Source organism: Tenebrio molitor, chromosome 2, assembly GCF_963966145.1.
Source record: "Tenebrio molitor chromosome 2, icTenMoli1.1, whole genome shotgun sequence".
Taxonomy (NCBI): Eukaryota; Metazoa; Arthropoda; class Insecta; order Coleoptera; family Tenebrionidae; genus Tenebrio; species Tenebrio molitor.
In genome coordinates, this window is record NC_091047.1 from 6,996,912 (window position 1) to 7,017,610 (window position 20,699).

General features: G+C 34.9%; 1 protein-coding gene across 1 annotated transcript; it reads right to left on the bottom strand.

The window, feature by feature from the left end:
* Nucleotides 1-14,270: 14,270 nt before the first annotated feature.
* Nucleotides 14,271-19,700, bottom strand: LOC138123615 (uncharacterized). The gene is made up of 19 exons (XM_069038387.1): nt 19,679-19,700; nt 19,457-19,558; nt 19,303-19,407; nt 19,107-19,243; nt 18,849-19,053; nt 18,463-18,792; nt 18,107-18,346; nt 17,917-18,051; nt 17,730-17,860; nt 17,495-17,672; nt 17,341-17,435; nt 16,763-17,249; nt 16,480-16,709; nt 16,357-16,429; nt 15,523-15,734; nt 14,919-15,475; nt 14,655-14,868; nt 14,510-14,601; nt 14,271-14,449 (listed from the first exon to the last, which is right to left on the bottom strand). The coding sequence occupies exons 4-19, from the start codon at nt 19,134-19,136 to the stop codon at nt 14,446-14,448; spliced, it is 3,213 nt and encodes a 1,070-aa protein (XP_068894488.1). The 5' UTR covers nt 19,137-19,243; nt 19,303-19,407; nt 19,457-19,558; nt 19,679-19,700; the 3' UTR covers nt 14,271-14,445.
* Between the last annotated feature and the right edge of the window lie 999 nt (nt 19,701-20,699).

Below are 20,699 nucleotides of genomic sequence, written 5' to 3' on the forward strand. Positions count from 1 at the left end.
GTGTACCTGAAAGTAATTATAAATAAAAGAGACGAGGTCTGTTTTTGGACAAACAAACGCAAAAATAAGGTATCCCAGAAAGAGAAACGTCACGACTGCGACGATGATGAAACAAATAAATATTGCTGCCCTCTCAGTTGTTGGTGCTTGGTTGGTTGCTTGGCAAATAAGGTAACTTCTGTTACCATTTATGAGATAAACGGGAAGAGTTTGTTTGACTTCATCTTGGAAGCAATTTAAACTCAAAAAGTCATTTGCTACGGACAAGTAATCGTTGTCGTCGACATGTAAGTTAGGGATATACCATTTAGTACCGTTTTTGACAACTTCAATTCTGAAATTGACAAAGCGTATTCCAGCCAGATAATAAGTTTTGTGTAATTATAATAAAAACCTTGTCTCCGTAGAGTTTTTGGGCTTTGGAATAAGAAATGTACAATTTATGTCAGACTCGCCAAAGCATAATTTTAAGAAGGGCTTCGACGACAGTTCAGGTGGAGAAGCTTTGAACAGCGCTGTAATGGTGACATTTTCTGTTTGAGAGCTTTCGGGCCACACGCTAATTTTATACATGATGTCATTCTCGATAGTTATCTAGAAATTCAGTTAAAAATACAATCGACGTCATTATGCTTTTTGTCTTACCGATTTGCCGTATTTGTGTCGACAATTATCCCAATTTACAGGAGAGTTTTTTGTGGTGCCTTTACTTGAAATATTTAGATAAAAATATTTCACAAATGGATGCTCCCAAGTCACTATTACTTCGTTTGAAGAATTTATTTTTAAAGTCAAGTTTTGGGGTCTCTGTAAATCTGGAACAAAATGTGGCGATTGACGGTTATGTGAGAAATATAAACGGACCATTTAACGGCAAAAACAGTGATTTTGGATCCCCCAATTCTTCAGTCTTTGTTTAGGGCCATATTAGTGCGGCCCTTTAGAAGGGGTTTATAAGAGAATTGTGATTTAAACGCAATTTTGTGTCAAATTAGTTTAACTGCGGTTTTAATTACCACTACCACATTAATTATAAATTAGAACAATTTAGTTACCAGAATCATCGTATCCTCTACATTTATGACATGTGTCACAATTATAATATAACCCATTGGTGCTCTCATCAGGTTGGCAGGGAGAAAAGTCGGCCTTATGAACGAATTCACAGGAACTATTATCTTCGTCTTGAGTAAATTCTTTCGTTTGACGTGTTGACCGTAGATGATTAGCATAATTTAATTGTTTGCATATAGGAAATGTAGACTCGTAGTGTTCAGTCAGGTGTGCCTGATAAATTGCTATAAACATTTATCATTAATACCGTTTATCATTTAAATTTATAATTAAAGTAGGCGGTTTTTTTCTACGATTGCGGATCCCGCCAATTGAGTCGCTGTGTAAATTAAAGGTTATGTAAACATTTCGACGTTTAGGGTTCTCATGTTCAATCGTTTTAATTTAGAAAAAGAAATGAAACACTATGAAATGATACAGTTTTACTGACAATCATAGAAAATGTTCAAAGTGTTTTCTCCCGGCTTGAATACAACTGTTACCTCGCCGTTTCATATTTTGTAATGAATTTTAAAGCGTCACTTTGACAATAATTCAAATCAAGTTGTCAACAGTGTTGCCAATCTAATTTAAAAATCATAGCCTACTTTAATTATAAATTTAATTGATCTCACGGTACAACCACTATCACGTTCCTGTGTAAATTTTTTAACTTATTTTTTGTAATTTTTCTGCTAACCTGGTTCATGAGAACGGAAGTTTATAGCATCAATTGCCCAAAATGATTTTTCTTTATCATTATTCGTAATTCTATCAATGTAGAGTGTGGTTTTGTTGACGGATTCAATAGTTAATTCAACTTTCCGCCAATTTGCTGAATAAAGCTGTCCGTGAATTGTCCGACTTACTTTTTTATTGTCAGATTGTAATTTTATATTTAGTCTACTATTTACGTTTAGGTATACAAACATTGACAGATGCACTTTTCCTGACCAAAAGACGTCGATGGAACTAGAAGCAACACTAGGCGTTGCGGATCCTTTACATTTTACTGCAAACGAAAAACTGATTTGGAGGTATCGATTTTAAAATATGACTTGCTTTGATGCATTTTCCAAAAAGATGGACCTTGTGTACTCTTTATCTCGATGGTTTCATCGACACCATATGTCTTCGTGATCGTTCTGTTTGTTTCATCAAATACAGTAATGATGGAGCTGGTATTAGTTTTCTCAATTTCCACTTTATAATGTTTCCATTCGTCACACATGCGATTTGTGGAGTGTTGAATCATACTTGTATTATCTAATGTTAGATTGCCTTTTCCACACATAGATAAACCGTACGTGCCACTTTTATTATACGTTACATTTTCCACAATCTTAAACTCTAAAATAATTGTTGTAGGAAGAACTTAAGAACTTTAATGTTACCTTGCCAGCGTTGGTCGGTTACAATTCCCCTATTTAATATTTTATACTCCCAATCATCATTTGTCCATTCGAATTCAACTTTTAGTGTTTTGTTTAATGTAGCTAGAATCATTCCAAGATCATCACCGTACGTTCGTACTAATGCGAAAGTACTATTTACCGTTTCCAATTTGGGGTTGCAAATAAATTGTTGAATCGACATCACTTTCAGTGGCAACACATACAACACTATTGTTATACTTTAACGTAATTATGTCACAATGAATCAATGTCTTCAAATAAAAAAGCAGCAAACATAACCGTATGAAATACATTTTCGACTTATCTTACAACGAATAAGTTAAACTTGAGGTACCTAATCACGTTATCAGTATGTATTTGTGGATGTATGGGCCATAATCACTTACATTGATCATTTTTAAATTGCTCAATGATAAATTTGTTTAGCGGCAGTGAATAACATTTTACCTTAGTTAAGTAAACGTAAACAAATTATTGTGTTTATATCAAATGATGGAACTGTTATTGTCCTCAGTTGAGAATCTTGGGAAATTAGCACCATTGGTGTCAAGATCGCGGGATTGTAGCACATACGGAATATGATCAGATAAAATGCTATCAACTTCTGATGAAGAAGACCGGAAGACTAGTCAGATTTTGGTCTCTTCTTTTGGAACACAATGACATTGCATGTGAAAAATGTGGTCTTTCACAAAAAACATAAAATGACACATTATAATCATAAGATATTGCTTTTTAAAACAAAACGATGTAAATAAAGTTGACTCAAGTTGCAAAAAACCACTTGTCATTTGCAACAGCATTTTTTTCATATTTTTGAACCAAATAAAGTCACAAAGGGACCATAAAATCAAAGTTTGGATTGAACAAGTACAATTTTAACGTAATTTCAAATGACTAATGCCATAAAAGTGCTGTTGCAAATGCAAAGTGGTTTTTGCAACTTGAGTCAACTATACAGCGTAACTTTCATAAATATTATACAGTATGTCCACGGATTGAAAAAGTCACTCGTGATAAAATGATCTGCTTGTTTTCAGACTCCTAAAGTAGTTTTCATTTTTGGGCTGGCTGTTCCACAGTTCTTTTTTTATTCGCATTTATCACGAAAATTTGGACTTTAATTATTAAAAAATCATGAAAAATTTGAATAGGCGTGTGTGGTACTTGGCGGGATCCAATTTGGTGATGCCGTTGCCACTTCCTGGGGTTTGATTTTGTGGACTGTATTTTGAGTTTTAATGAAAAACTATAGCTTCTAACACACTGCTATATTAATTTTAAAATATAACAACTTACACTGAAACAACACTTAAACTAACATATGATAAGTAAATCGAACTTGGGCAAAAACAAAACGGCAAAGAGGCCGAGGCCTGGGTTGAGGTGCTATTTATAGCGTTGAGAGCGCATTTTGGAAAATAGTTTTGCGCATCGGCGACTTCGAGAAACTGTAGGGTGGTGCTAACATCTGATAAGGGTAGTTACAGTTGCTCGAAGCCGCCAAGATTTAAACGAGACGCTACAAGGCGAATTTTAGCTTAAAAATGACATTACCATAGCTACCTACTGCAAATGTGCTTAAGCAATTTATAAAATGTCAGACTACACATTAAAACGGTGTAAGTGTTGATAATAGTTATTTACGAACCAAGTGCGGGAAGACGATGTTCCCGCATGAGCGCATTTTTTAAAGCACGAGCGACGAAGGAGCGAGTGCCTTTAATTAATGCGCGAATGAACGGAAGATGTCTTCACGCAAGTGGTTCGTACAATATTTTTTGTACGAAAATTAAATTAATTTTTTTTGTTTTAATGCATTAAACATAAACGAACATAAAACCAAGTAGGCAGTGATCTTTGGTTATTGGAAACAATTGCTTAACTTGATATTTCAATTTTTGCAATAATTTGTGAATTTTGTAGGAACAATTTTCAACGATTTTAAAATCTTTCCGTAATTTTTTAATGGAGGAAAACCCAGGGAAGTTGTATTTTATGAACTAAATTTTATTATTATCAAGACAGATTTTTTTTTGAATGCCTCAAAGGGCCAGTGTTTTTTGCAATTTTTACATTCGAGTCGACCGGGAAGCACTCGCTTCGGAGCGAGAGTTGGATGTTGGAAGCGTTGCTTTCAAGGCTATGAGTACAAAAACTTCTTATAATGTTAGCTCTACAAGAGAGAACATACTTTATTGCTTTATTCAATGTTATGGTACCTACTCGTACTGGCGATCTTTGTTATCGTGAGGTGATCAACAAATTTACTGAAAAATAGGTATCCTAAAATAACAATTTCTCATGTGACCATCCGAAAACTAGTGAGAATATTTGAGGAAACTGGTTCCATCGTAAATGTTAAAAAAATAAGAAAACATTTAGACGAAAATGATGCAGCATCCGGTTCAGCTTTTCATTCAGTTGGAGAAAATCCGCAAATGTTACTTTGACATAGAGCTTTACAAACTGAAATTGAGATTAATATTATTTATTATTTAATTGGGTTTGCAAACAATAAGCAGACACGGTTTCATAAAAGTAAGCTAATATTTCTGAAATTTTGCGTGGAGCGATGATTTTACACATTGTGAACAACTTTTCCTAATGACGTTTTGTTGTAGTTATACTTGGGCCAACCAACAGATATAGTAATAAAAAAAGGGGATGTGGCCTAGTTGCGTAGAACGATATACGCCGAAGCCTGTTTCACAATGAAGCAGGTTCTTTGCCATTTGTCATTCTTATAAGTCTTGAAAAAAAAACCTATTTTGTAATACAAATCGAAAATTGCCAAGAAAAACAAACAAACATAAACACGTGGTCAAACTCCCGAAGCGAGGTTAAAACGAATGAGATGCCGGATGCCGTCAAGTAATTTTTGTGGATGTACATCAGGCTTTCGAAAATCTGCGCACGTTTTGAATAAGCCAATTGGAAGCTGCCATTTTCAAATACGTGAGGACTAGGGGGCGGTTTTATTACTATATCTGTTGGTTGACCCAAGTATAGTACAGAACAGCTACTTTACCTAAACCACCCAGGCCTCCTTGATTTGAAACAATCCAAAATATTTTTAAAATTATTTTCAAGCCAAGCAGGGCTTAATCCCCAAATATTAAATTCAAATTCAAGAAATGCTTGTCAAACATACCTCTTTGTAACTCAATCCGTGGACATATTGTACAAACAGCATACAGCCGAAGCGTCAAAATGTTTCTCCTTTTTGTTAGACGTCCATGGGGAGTCCCCACAAGGATACACATATATTTATAAGAGATGCGATTTTTTGAACAATTTTCACTGCAAGTACCTAAGTTGCTCGGGTGAAACTCAAGATTCTATAAAATATAATAGTATATTATGATACAAGTTTATAAGGAAGTCTTTAAAGCACGCGCGACGAGTTTAAGAGCACCACGCTTTTAACGTCGCAAGTGCTTTAAAAGCAACTTGAGTCAACTGTACATTCTGCATCAGTGTTTCACCAAATGTAATCTACCGTTGGTGTTCAAGTTGTTCAAGATTTTTGTCAGACCAATCCTTGAGTTTGCGCATCCGGTCTGGTTTCCTGACAGATTACAGGATCTGAAGGTTTATGAGAGGGTTCAGCGTAGGTTCACGAGATGGTGTTTTGGATACGGGCCATAGGCGACCTAGCTATAGCAATAGATTAAGAACAATGAATCTAATTTCCTTGTCTAATCGTAGACTAAGAGGTGACCTAATTTACACTTTTAAAGTTCTAAAGCTGGGTGGTGATGTCACTTTTTTTGAACTAAGACGTGACGACAGGCTTCGAGGACATGAGCTAATTTTGATCACTGCACAATATAGAGCGACTGTCAGGCAAAATTTCTTATCTGTGCGCGTTGTTAACCACTGGAATATGCTTCCTATAGAACTTACTGAGTCTGAAAGTGTGAATATATTTAAGAATCGCTTGGATGATCATTTCGGCTGGTAATATCAATTTTCTTTATCTTTGAGTAATAGGTAGGTGTAGCTTTATAAGCTCTACTCATATCGGGTGTATTATGAAAAACCTTTGGTGCTATAACTTCCTTATTTTTTATCCGATTTTAATAAGTGATATGTCAAACGAAATCGTTTTAAATGGGCTACAATTTGAATTGATCCAATATTTGTTCTTGAGTTCTGTTTTTGAAAGATGATAGTCAACTTTTTTTTTCAAATGGCACTATTAACTTTTTTTTGCTCAGTTTTATAGACTGTACCGCTCTACTTTTTTTTTCGAAGTGCCGAACTATTAGTTCTGTCAATAAATGTCATCAATCGAATTGACAATTGTTACAATTTACTAAATTGAATTAACAAACGTTGGTGGCCACTTTCAACACTAGCTGTGACTTGCTTTTGTTAGCTCCTTTTTAATTTCAATCTTAACTTTGCGGTCATATCATCCCTTCGCAATAAATCACATTTGGAATTTGGATATGTATTTTGAGGTTAGGCTTTCTTTTTTTTGTAGAGCGGCATTTCGTACTTTTACAAGGGTAATGTAAAGGTAACTAGATGTAAATCATTTTATTCCACACTGTACTTAATATACTATTGTTGGTTTATTTGACAAGTATTTGACGTAACACTAACAGTGACAAAATGATAGGTTATGAGTTATGAATGAGGTTATGACTTATGAGAAAACTTAACGGTAAAAAGAAATTAAACTTGAAACACAGAACATTTATCTAAAAATTAACTAAAGGAAATGCTCGAAGTGCCCCCCCATTTTACTCGAAACGTAAATTAACTCTTATTTTTAGCCCCTCGAAGAAATTGACCAGCATTACTTTTCAATGATAGATTTTTTTGTCACTAACTTGTAATTCAAAATGAGGCTGTGTAACGTTCACAAATGTTATAGTACCAACTAACAACCACAGAGTCGGAAATATCTCACTGCTGACACTCGATGCGCAGAAAGTGTATAAATTTCATAGAGTTTGTGTGTTACACTACAGCTTCCGATTATGGTTGCGGGAACTCTCAGAATAAATTTGGTATATTTTTACAATTTTTGCATAGTGACCCTCTGGAGCGGTCGAATTTTCGAATCCATCTTCGGGGTCGGTGTCGATTTGTGGACCAATGCTTCTTCTACGCCGGACTGACTGTGGAAAGAGCCGGTTGGGTCTCGTCTCTCGAGATGCAAGTCGTCCCGAAGAAGAGCATCGTCTTTTTGTCCAGCTCGCTTTTACCACACCCGCAGTCTTTTTTGTAGAGGGAGAGGAGAGGAGTGAACAAAACGAACACGTTTAGAGTGTGAACGAAAGTGGGACGTATTTCGGGGGCGTCACCTACTTATCGGAAAGTTGAGACCAAAAGCGGCGCGAACGGATCCTGCGCCGATCATTGACCCACCAATGAGCGGGCAGAGAACCCTGATCAAATCCGGGACGCGAACGATGCCCCGGTATCAATAGATATTCTCAAGCAGATAATTAGCATGGATCTACCAACAGCAGATTCTAAATCATAGCAACTACTAGCCAGATAAATTTACTTGAAGGTAAATAAACCGGGCCTAAATCTATATTGTTTTTGTTTACTTTAGGACCGGTTTATTTACCTTTAAGTTGTTTGTATCGTACGCTGTGATCGGTACGATTATATGATTTGTGTTAATCTATATACAGTGTGGAAACTTTAACTGGAATAAAATTCATAACTTGGACATAGGCGGTTTTTATAAAAAATCCCGAAACAGGTCGATTTTTGTTTTTCCCTGCCCACATTTTGGCGCATATTATTATGATTTTTGCATATCTCCTCCCGGAAGTGCGCAACCACCACTAACTTTTTTTTTTTCAAATGGAAGGGTACGCCAAGTGACACCTCGTTTGAAAGCTCAGTTCACAAGGAATACAACGCACTATTTGTAAAATAAAAACCAATTTTATAAGTTGAATTCTATTTAATGCAACAAATGCTTAAATTGGGCACCATTTCTTTATTGGCAAATTGCAAATCGATAGTAACATGCATCCCTTACGTTTTGTAACATTTCCGGTGTGATTTGCCTCGTCGAACAAAAAAACGTTGTATTCAACTCGTTCTTGTGTAAATTGGGCTTTTTTTGGTATGAGTGGGCCAGTTTAAAACGCCCGTGAAACGAAACGCCCAATTTACACACGAACTCGTTAAATAAACTACGGGGTGATTAAGAAGGACTGTTTAAGTTGGTAACACTGAATTGTATTTTAAATCGTATAACAGGAGTAACTTTCGGTTCTTGATGGCTTGTCGTTGTTAATGCTATACCTACATCAGATATTTATCAAATAAACCAACAAAACATATCCGGTTGCGGTGTTATAAATAACCGAATTAAAACATTTTCTTAATTGTACTGCCAACTTAAACAGTTAATAATTGGTATTAGGGACTTTTTTTGTGTTGGCAACACTTGCATTTAAACATTTAAATTTTAAAATCAACATCGCTCTTGTTTCCTGACATTTATTAAATTTAATTAATTTGTTTTGTTTTTGACATTTTCCTGAAACATTTGTTGTAATAAATACACCAGCCCATATTCAAGAAGTGGCTGGAAACGTAATTTTAATTAATTAATTTTAGTTAAATATTGCTTCTTTGTAGTTTGTACGTTGTTATAAATAGAAAAACATTTTTAACGAGCCATCCACAGAACAAACATTGACGTTTGATAGAATTCTGATAACAAATGCCAACCGAAACCGATGACAACTCGAAATCCCTACTTTTAGCCGGACTAGGCCGGCAATGCATGTGTTTCTGGACGATTTCGAGATCTGTCATTTACCAAATTCCGGCCGGAGGCACGAAAAAAATATATTTCGACGCTGCAGGTGGTGTGCGACGTGTGTATTGGCAAGTCGCAGGCAGAACGACGGATTGTTTGTCGTGTATCAGACGTCCCATAAAAAGTAAATGATATGATAATTATTATTAATGATATTAAAATTCTTAAGTCAATTTAGGTGTTGTGTTAAGCATAAAATGTTGTCCTTTAGTTTCTGTTTATAAGTTAAGTTAGATCCTTTCTTTGTTGCTATTGATTATTTCATTAACTCACAGTAATAATGATCATAATCAAATCGACATTTTAGTTGTTTTTATCTAGAATGTCTATGTTACGACTTTCAATAATGAAGTCGTCTTTACGTTTAGATACGTAAATTGCAAATGTATCATTTATTAAACGATGCAGAGACAATAGAAAAATGCAAAAAGCAGCCGACAGGTTAAATTTATGTTGTGTATGAGATCCTTCCATCCTACCAATAAGATCGATATAGTTAGTACCTACCTAAAAGTTCGAGTTACCGACGCCACGTGACAGTTACGTAGCGTTCATTCATTGGAAAAGGAATGTACTAAAGAGTTAGTTTAATGAATGTAATTTTTTTACAGTTCCATTTCATTATGGAGAAATCGAAAGTGTGAAAATATTTTTCTAAGATCAAAGATTCGTCGTCTCCGTCCGCACAATGCCATAAATGTCCTAAAAGGACATCCATGAAGAGCTCCAATACAAGTGGGCTAATGAGGCACCTTGAACATATCCACAAAATTTCTTTAAAAACACAAAATGAAACAGAGACATCCACTTCAGCCGGCTGTGACATCGAAGATAATCCACCGCCGGAATTGAAGAAATCTAAATAAGCAATTCAACAGACTCTCGATGAATGGACAAGTTTAAGAAATCGAAGGTGCTTTAACATTTCTATCCATCATATGGATGGCACGTTTTATAATTTGGGGCTTGTTTATGTCCTGGGGAAATGCGGAGCTAGAGAGACGAGGGAAATTGTCGAAAAACGCTTGTAAGAATTTGGTCTGAGTTTTGAACAACACACAGTAGCTGTGACAAGTGATGGGCCTAAGGTCATGGTGAAATTTTTCTAAACACCAAAGATTTCTCATAGCAACGGAGAGCTCTAAATATTTATTAATTTTTGTGTTATATGTCTGTGTTATATTATGTCAATTTGGAACAGGACAAGGAATGAAAGTAAAGAATAAAAATTGAGGTTGCAAAGAATCTAAACTTGCAAACTTTGGAAGTATGTTTTTATGTCACCTAAAGTGCAACCAAATATATCAATCTCGTTCTCTATGGAGGTGTAACTGCGAAGCATAAAATTTAGGGGAGAGTTGATCAAGACATTAGTCCGAGAAGTTGATAAATAAAAAGTGTTAGAGCTTCTAGCGTTTCTCCTGGGAACTTTTAAAGAAATTTGTTGAAGAAGGGAAATACATTCTTGAAAATATTAACATAGCTTTAAAAGAAACTTAAAAGAAACACGGTCTTTGGTGAAACTGTTTCGAAAAAATCCTTTGAAAAATATCACGTTGCAAAAATATGTGAAAGAAGAATTAGGCCACGAGTTGAATTTGTTATTTGACGTGCGTAAGTACAAGATGGAATTCGATGATGCAAATGGTTGAACGGATTCTAAAACTCAAAAACGCTATCAAAAAAACATTGATTGGTTTGAATATGCCTTCAATGTGGAGTGATGGTATTGATAGTAATACCGGCGTTCTAGAATCTTTATTAGACGTCTTTTAGTCAGTAAAGTCTTCTGTTGAGGCTTTATCGAGAAAAGATGTTACGATTCTGACGTCAGAGGCAATAATAGACGTGTTGATTAATAAATTACAATCGATGACATAGTACTTTACATTATAAGTCCGTTAGGATAGCCTTTACCGCAGGCCTTTACTGCCGAGTCAGAAGATACTGGCAAGGCAGTAAAGGCCCTAACGGACGTGTATTGTACAATAGTTTTTGTAATATCTCTACGATTCGTTCACAATTATCTTTTTGAAATACATTTTTTCAACGCCATCGAAAAAACCAAATGATTAATAAGTGTGCGGAGGACGTCGTCATGTCAACCGTTGTTTGTGAAAAAAAATTGTCATTGTTGTTTGTCGGATTTGTTCAACGCTTAATTTTCCGTTGAAAATAAATGAATGAAATCAATAAAAAATCGCAATCAAAATATTCCCGATGTCAGGAAGTGAGGTCATCGTTATTGCCTGCAAAATCGCGCTTGTGTTGGTGTTAAAATTCTGAAGCATCATCTTCGATCTCGTCTACATCTGCTAGTAGCATACGGAATACGGATTTCGATTAATTCAAGGTGTCCCATAACATTAAACATTAATTGTTATTGTACCAATTGTAAAAAAGTTGAAAATAAAGTGTAGATCTACGCTGCTATAGTTATTTAGTCATTCATAACGGCCGCTCCCGCTCATAACGGACACCCTTAAAGGCCGATTTATAGTTCTGTAACGTGTACATATGGCATAACATATCAAAATTGAATCCTATTGAATCAGATATATTCATTTATAGATCCGTCAACATATGTCAGTATCCGTTACGGAATTTTAATATTTTTCCATAGAAACGGTTACGTGTAGGTACGCTATCAATAAATTCAATTTAAAAACATTATTGAAAAGGTGGAAAAAATTAAGAAAACTCTAATCGTACAGGGTGTTGAAAGGTTCAAGGCACTGTACGATAAGTCTTCCAAAGACTTTGAGGACGGTGTGACGAAGGAAATGATTTGGAGTAGCTGATTTATCCATGTGTTTGTAACGCGTTTTGTTTTTCGTGGTTTCTTCCTTCTTTCTTTATTACGACCTATCTCGTCTAAGACCACACCCCAGGCAGCAGCTTCTAAAACCACACCCCAGGCAGCAACTTCTAAAACCACGTTTTCATAAAACATATTTGACAATTAGTTTGACACTTAAAAAGTCAACAATCATATCACGTTTTGTCATGAACTATAAATTGAATTTTAAAAATTATGTTATGTTTATGATTTTTGACTATGTTATGCTATATGTATACGGAACTATAAATCGTGCTTAACAGCCCTTTCACAATGGCGTTAACGTTACGTCGATGTTAAAACGTTAATGTTAACGTTAGATCTAATGACATGTATTTCAGTACTTTTTAAAAATGATTCCCGTTGGCTAATGTTAGAATGTAACGTTAAGAATCCACAACATTTCTAGAACTAACGTTCACGCTAACAATATCATGCAACATTAATTTTCAACATAACGTCATTGTGAACGGTCCACAATGAAATACATGTCATTTTGAATTTCTAGATCTAACCCACCTTTAACAACTAGATATTACAAAAACGATTTAGCCATACAATTTTTGGAATATGTCAAGAACAAGATTAATGACAGGCGAAATGTGAACTTGATTTCCTTAATCAGTTACCTTCACAACCCAACGACCTTTAACAATGACAAAAATAGAGTAAATAGAACCAATTGCAGCAAAACAGCTTTAATCAAATTTACGGGAGAACTCTACAGGGTCTATCAGAACTGGCGGACCAAAATAATATGGTGAATTCATCATCTTCTGGGAACAATAGGAAAAATGTTCAAAAAAATCTATCTTAAATAGTGATTAGGAAAGAAGCAATTTAAACTGACCAATCCTGTTGTTGATATTAAGTTACCTATAAATTAGTTTTCCTGTTTTATTTATAACTATGGATGCATTTCAAATGATGCATGTGCATTGTTGGGTATCCGCATTGTTTGTGCAATGACGGACGTTTTTAGGTTATAGTATTTTTCAGGTTATAGTACTTCTGCTAGGATGTTCCCCATTGGGAAAACGAACTATACGTACTCCTGAGCAGCAACTGTGGCACTTTCATCACACTGTCCACAAGCATATCAACATATTCTGAAGAAGTAAACATTAAGCGTTTAATGACTTTTGTAATTGTCAGAAATTATTTACTATGACATAATATTCAATTATTATGTCTTTGCAACAATCAAATTTGTTTCGATAGTTACTAATATAATTTTTTAAGGTAATTTTATATCTATATGCCGTTCACGATTATTTTAAACACGCAGGAGGCCGCGATATTTTTTTGTTAGATTGGCGTCAGGTCCTGTCATATGACGTTTCGTTTCGCATTGTTGTCAATTCCGTCATTAATTTAGTTAATAAGAATTTACCCAGAACTGCCCTACAAATATGTATGTTTCATTTCAATTACAATTTTACGATTATTGTTCCTAATGCGTTCAATTATTTAAAAAATGTAACAACTTGGGAGCAGTGTTCGGTTGAATTATAACCTAAAATAGATTTATTAAGACAAATCACAATACTGCCAACTAAAATGTCAGATTTTCATAGATAGTCCGAATTTGAAATAATCGTGAATGGTTTATACACGCGATTGGTTAATTAAAAACGTTCTTATTTTAAAATCCAATGAGGATGGATTTTTAAAAATATTTTTCCTATTATTCCCAGAAGATGATGATTTCACCGTATTATTTTGTTCCGCCAGTTCTGACAGACCCTGTATAATAGATTATTTCCCAGCCCTTCAAATACTTTGGAAGATGTCTTCCAAATCCAAAGCAATGAACATGACCCTAACACTGCAAATTTTGAGTAGCAACTAAAAATGGCTATCGCGACAGCTGGTACTGATAATAATACCGAAGCTCAAATACCCAGAAGCTTAATAAAAAAAGAATTTCAACTATTTGAGTCGACGGGAAAACGAACGCCTAACCTCGAAAATTTGTACAAAGCTGTGATGACAGTAAAGCCAACATCGACTGAAAATGAACGTGTTTTTTCATTATCTGGAAACATTGTCACGAAGATAAGAAACCGATTATCAGATGAGGCCATTAATGCTCTTCTATTTTTGAAAGCATATTTCATTTTAAAAAATTAGGAGTTTATATAGGCATTTTATGTTTATTTACTTAAAACGGAAGACAATAAATCTTCTTGATTATTATTAATGTATGTACGTTTTATTTTTCATTTAATAAGAATTTATTGTAGGTTTTTTAAAATTTTAGAAATTTCTCGAGAAATCAGAAATCCTAGTCACCACCTTGCTTATCTTTTAAAATAACTCGTGTTTCGTCATCTGCAAATTATTTGTTAAGTTCTAAGTGTAAATGTACAACTTAGTTGATGTTTAACTTACAAGCTGTTACATTTATTTGTGTAGCGATTTTTTTGAACATTTTCAGGTAATCGTCCATGCTCACATTTCTTTAAACTCTGTTTGGAAATTATCTACAACAAATAATATCCTGCAAATTCAGTGAATGTAGTTGATAAAATAAAACCTCAAATTGCTGTGTTAGTTGGTTGTCTTCGGATTCGGACTCATCTTCTAGGCAACTCGACAAATATGGTTCCAGTTTATTAATTTTTACGGGTTCATTAATTTCTGTATTATTGTTCAATAATGTTGGCTCCCTCCGAATATTTCTGGTTGGTGTGAATTCAAATATTTTAGCAATATTGAAGGTTTTAAAAGGAAACTTGTTATATTTACGTCTAAAACATCAAATGTAATATTCTTTTAAAAATTGTGTTGAAAAACCAACGCATAACAAAGAAATCCCCATGTAAAAATCATAAAGGTGAAAATAATTCCAATGATTATAGCAATCAATCGAATTTCATCATTACTTATGTGCATCCATTGATTTGATTCATCTTTAAGAACATGAACCGTTAAACCATCAACATCATCTTGAATCACGTACATGAGATAAGTGCGAGTCTTCACAGAAATCCTTTTCTTAAATATGTCACTAAGTTCTAATTCTAAACTATCATTTTGAAAAGATGACATTTTAACAACGCATTTCTTCTCATTTTGATCTGAATTATTTAGTAATGATGCGTATGTATTTTTTATCTTATCTTCAGTACATTTTTCATCATTTTTCGCTATTAATACAGAGAAATTTCCGTTAGTTTTCTCAGGTTTTGGAATTAATGGAAAACATTTTAAGGATGAACACCATTCCACAATAGGTATTGATGAGTAATTAACAAACAGTGAATAACTAGTTGCATTTATTTGGGCTCTTTCACAGTTGAATTTATTTATTCCCCATACGCTAATTCTGTAGACATTTTCTTCTTCAACTGGAATCTAATAGCGAATATCAAGATCTGCGCAATAAAACCCAAGCAACTTACTGTATAATTATACGTTCGTTGATACTTTCTTTCTGTCAGATTGTAAGGTTCCATGATTTGCTTGTTTATTTCAAACCCAAATTTTTCCAAAGGACCGTTCATAATAAGTGGGTGATCCCATGATAAAATAATTTCTTTAGGTTTAGTGGATAAATTAATTTTTAAATTTGGCGGAGCTATTTTTAAATTTGGCGGAGCTTGGAACTCTGCAACTACGATATGATGATCCAAAAAACAAACCAGGCAGTGGAAAACACAACTTTTGAAAACGTACGGCTAGCTAACAAAATGGATGGAAGGGAAGAGTGCAGGATACTGACGGAATGCTGGAGAGAACAGAAATAGAATAAGGAGGAGAAGGAGACAGAGAATTACTACCAAAGGAACGGGTATGCCAATGAAGAAGTGGAAAGACTGAGCGCAGAAGGGAGATGGATGAATGCAGAGCTGACTGTGTGAACGGGACAAAGCACAGACAAGCAAGAGAGAAGGGAGAGAATCTAAGAATCAAGGTACAACAGGGAGTATGAGAGGTGTATGACAGAGGAAATTCCGGAGTACCTGGGGACAGAGAGTGAAAGAGAGAGAAAAATGGTGGCAGATTGAGAACGAGGAGAGAGAAAACAGGTATTGGACGGAAGGAGAGACAAGAAGGTGCAGGATGTGTTACGAAGAGAGAGAGAGACGATCGAGCATATGTAGAATGGATGCGGCGTCAGTATTTTCTTCGCTTCCATCTCGAAAATAGACAGTTTATTAAGTTACGCAGCATGTTTTTAGAAATGTTGTTTTCCACAGACGCTCTTTAACTCTTTTGTTTTGTTGATCACTAACCTTCCTGGATCGTTTGAGTTGTTACATTTACCTCATTTCCCCCTTCTTGAACACCTTCGTTTTTCGCTTGTACCTATAAATGAAGTTTTTTTATTTTATTTATAATCGTTTCGTATTATTTACGATAAGGGTGTAGTTGGTCCCTTTTTTTAATTCCGTGAATGTAGTACATGTGAAATCATCCCATAATTCGCAAGGTGAATTTGAAGCTGTTTTTGTTGTTGTTTCACCATCCTTAAGAGTGATGTAGTAAAACGACACATTTCCTGTTGGTGGATATGGCGCTTGCCACTTAATCCACAAAGCACTTTCGTTTTTGCAAAATACGGTTAAATTTCGTACCTCTTGAGGTTCTGTAAGAAGTTGGTTAATTAAAGAAAATTTACTTTGAAAATAGTAAATTTACTCCCAGGTGGAGTCCTCATAGTTCCATAAGTCTTGCTTACGCTATTATTTCCTCTGATTGCGATTACATTAATCCTGTATTCGGAGAATGGTTTTAGACCCTGAATTTTTTTGTTGAATAAACTTTCATGCTTAGTCAGAACAATTTCTGTAAATTGAATTTCGTTATTACACCATTGACTGACGCATTGATACGTCAAATTGTAATATAGTTGACCGTTGAATCCTTCACAGGATTCTAATTCTATGTTGACGCTGTCTTCTAGCAGACTGATTTTTTTAGGTAATTCTACTGTTGCATTGATGTCTGATGACGAATTTGGAGATATGACACTGATTTCATCTATTAATTGCTTTGAATTTTTTGTGTTTATGCTAAATAGTTGTATGTGGCATGTGGTAGAATTTTGTAGAGCGTCAATCATTAGATTTGTTTCCTTTGTAGAAGTGATTACTTTAGTGTATTCTCCACAAAAGTCTTTAAAACACTGAAATAATAATAATAGTGACACAGAATTTATTTAATTGCTTTTACCTAATTGCATCTTTCTTGTATTAAGTAAATATTTTTCTACCCACCTCGAACTCGATAAGATATGTCACAGCATTTTCCTTAACGGATGAATTCCACATTAAATTTATAGTATGATTTATTAATGTTGCTTCCAAGGTTTCTAAGATTCATTTATTCATTTAATTTATTCTGAATGAAAATAGAAATTCTGCAACTTACTGCGACTTGTTAATAATGTCTTCAGTTTATCAGCAAATGACTGATTTTGGACTATCAATATAATTCTTATTTCGTATTCTAACTTTGTTGTCGACAAATTACTGATTGTTTCTGTCACATTGCCACCATTGTTGAAATGTTTCGGCTGTGAAAAATTATAAAACATTTTTTGGTTACTCTGCAACATCACAATTATTATTAATCTGCAAATGTTATTGTTACTGCCATTTCATACGTTTTTATACTGAATCTGGTAATATTCAGGTTTCCTTGCACTCTGGTCATATGTCATATCTACAAGAACGGTCAACGAATGTTCCGTTATAGATATTAAAACCGGAGGTCGCATTACAACCGGTAGAGTCTCTAAAATTTTGATTTTTAGTATTAACCATGAGACTTTAGCGATTTTATCGTTATACCACTACATAGAAAGTCTGGGTAATCCTGAAAAAACTCCTTTTTGCATTTCGTACAACCGATCATATTGTCACAGGTTTCACAGTTGGGACCACAGTTTAAATTACAGTTCATCCCCCAATGCCCAGAATCACAAGCTATGAATAATTATTAAACATAATTGTTTTACAGCTTTTTTACATATCAACAAACTTTTGTTGCAGAATTCTCCTTCATATCCCCAGGCGCACGAGCAGTTAGAGTTTTCAGAACATATCTTATAAGTTTCGCAGTTAGGATACGATTTTCCAAGAACTTGACTGCAACTTATATTACAATGTCTTCCAATATTACCTCTCTTTTGGCAAATTTTTGTATCCGCTATATTTGTGTCAAGAACTTTACATCTAGAGCTATACGATATGTTTGTAGGTAAAATTATGTTATTAATATCTGAAATAAATATTAATGTTGATATCAAATTCTATAATAAACATGTAGATGGAAGTTATTAAATTTCGTTTAGTTTATTATAATAATAAAAAATAAATAAACTGAAAGAATATTACCTACTGAAGGTCTGCAAAAAGCAATATTATCGACCGCCCAATAACCTTCTTTATTATCATTCGAACGTCCGCGGAAGAACATGAGTTTTGCGTTTTCTGTAAGATTATTTTTGATTTCTATTTCAATTATCTTCCATTCCTTCAACCAATTTTCTTTGTTGAATCCAGTAACTGTTTTGTTAACCGTTTCATTGCCTGACTTTAATGTTACGTTTAAGTAACAATCCATATCCACAGAGACAAACATGGAAATACATAAATGTTTTGAAAAATGTGAAATGTCAAGGTGACTGTCATTTTCACTAATGCGATTAGAATATCTAAATTTGTCTAATGAAAAAAATTAATTACTTAGTTGTGTTAATAGATATATTGCAAATTCTTACGTTTCACTATTTTCATTGCGTCATTTTCATCCAAAATCAACCATTGTGCAGTAAAATATAAAGAACCGATTGATCTACCTTCATATAGGTTCTTTAATAGGTAATCTTTTTTATTCTCCTTATTCTGATTTTGATTCTGATTGTTAATATTTTCAATGTTCAACGCATAATGGGACCACTTGCAAAAATGTTGGTTTGTGTTTAGCTAAAGATATCAGTTTTCATTTAAACTACAGAAAAATATGTTTACCTACTTACATTTACTGAAATAGACGTTTCATTCTTCATACCGTGATCAATAAACTTGAACACCAAATAATTTTTATAACACACGGAGAAAGTTAGAATTGAGTTATTTTTGAACTTAATGACTGGATATTTTAAAACTTCGAAACCTATAGTGCCAGTAATGAAAAATTAATTTTAACAAGACAACTTTCCTTGCTGCACTTACTTTCCCAACGTATGTCTGTTATAGAGCGATATACACCAGCATTATTTGATATAAGCCAATCGTCATTCACCCAACTGTCTAGTAGAATTTGTGTTCGATTTAGTCCTATAAAAATAAAAATAAAATATTGTTCCACATGTGAAAATGTTTTTACCCTTTAGATGTTCAAGTGGCGAAATATAAAGCCCAGAGTACACTGAATCACCTGTGAGAACACACGTAACATTGTCGTTTTTAATTAATGTAATTACTTCAGCTAAAATAAATATCCTTGTTAAAATATAACACAAGTATAACCACATATTGCCGCAGTTCTCGACAATCTTTCAAAATTGATTAATTTTTAGGAGATATTTTATCTTAACGTTTGACTCACCGTTAAAAAAATAAACAATCGTGTCAACGCGATGTGTACATATGCCAATCTTTTATCATCAGGTGTTATTTATTTTGCACCAAAAAAATATTAATAAGAAATTATGTATTTTTGATGGATACCAAAATAACGGCAGTTGTTCTATCTTTCTCGTTTTTAAAAGGATGTAGCGACCCTAAGTTGTAGTGCGCCGAGCGGCCACCAGAGTAGCGCCCTCGTCACCTCCCCAACATCTGATCATTTCCGCAACTTCCTTTCTACCCACCTCTCCCATCGTCCAACCATATAAATTGCAGCACATCACGCAGAACAGCACGCCACCCTATACCCGGCCCTCCTCCACCAAATCTCCGCCTGCGAGAGAAGAATGCTCCGCAGGATCTTTCGACTCCCCGACAGGTTCCCCTCCGAAAACCTCCACCAGGAAACCAACACAATCCCGATCCAATCCCGCCTCAAAGAACTCCAGAGCCGCTACGTGACACGCACCCTAAACTCCAACAACGCCCTCGCCATCCAAGCCCTGTCGACCTCGTTTAAATACCCGTCACGAGACGGCCGCCTCCTCAACAGAATTCCGAAAATTCCAAAGCGCAAGCTAAAACACCCCCCAACAGCTCTCCTCTCACCAGCCTACACCGACCTACCAGATGACCTCCAGGAGCTTGTGGACTCAACCCCCTTGACCATGCGGTAGCCGTCGTCGACGCCTGAACTACCGGGACTCAGGACATCAACCCCGGTAAGCCCTTCTAACCCCCCTTGTTCTCTTTCTGCTCTTCTTTCTCCATTCCAGATACTGAACAACAGGACCCAGAAGATAAAAAGAACAATCCAGTAGCAGAACCATCCACCCACAGGAACCTCAAGGACGCCCAGGACACCATCTGTACCCCCCAGCCCCATCTGCCTCACCTAGTATATAAGTTTTTGTTTCACCTAGCATAAGTTCACTGTTACCATCAAACGTTATTATAACCATATCATTGTCTAACATTAAGTATAACATTGTAATTAGAAT

Bases quoted from the DNA above. Each gene is read 5' to 3' on its own strand.
- LOC138123615 (XM_069038387.1), bottom strand. From the start codon at position 19,136: ATGAAGAATGAAACGTCTATTTCAGTAAAT. The intron at 15,735-16,356 runs GTTAGTGATCAA...ATCATATCGTAG, and splicing joins AACTCAAACGATCCAGGAAG to TTGCAGAGTTCCAAGCTCCG. The intron at 14,869-14,918 runs GTTGGTTTTTCA...TTGATGTTTTAG, and splicing joins TGGGGATTTCTTTGTTATGC to ACGTAAATATAACAAGTTTC.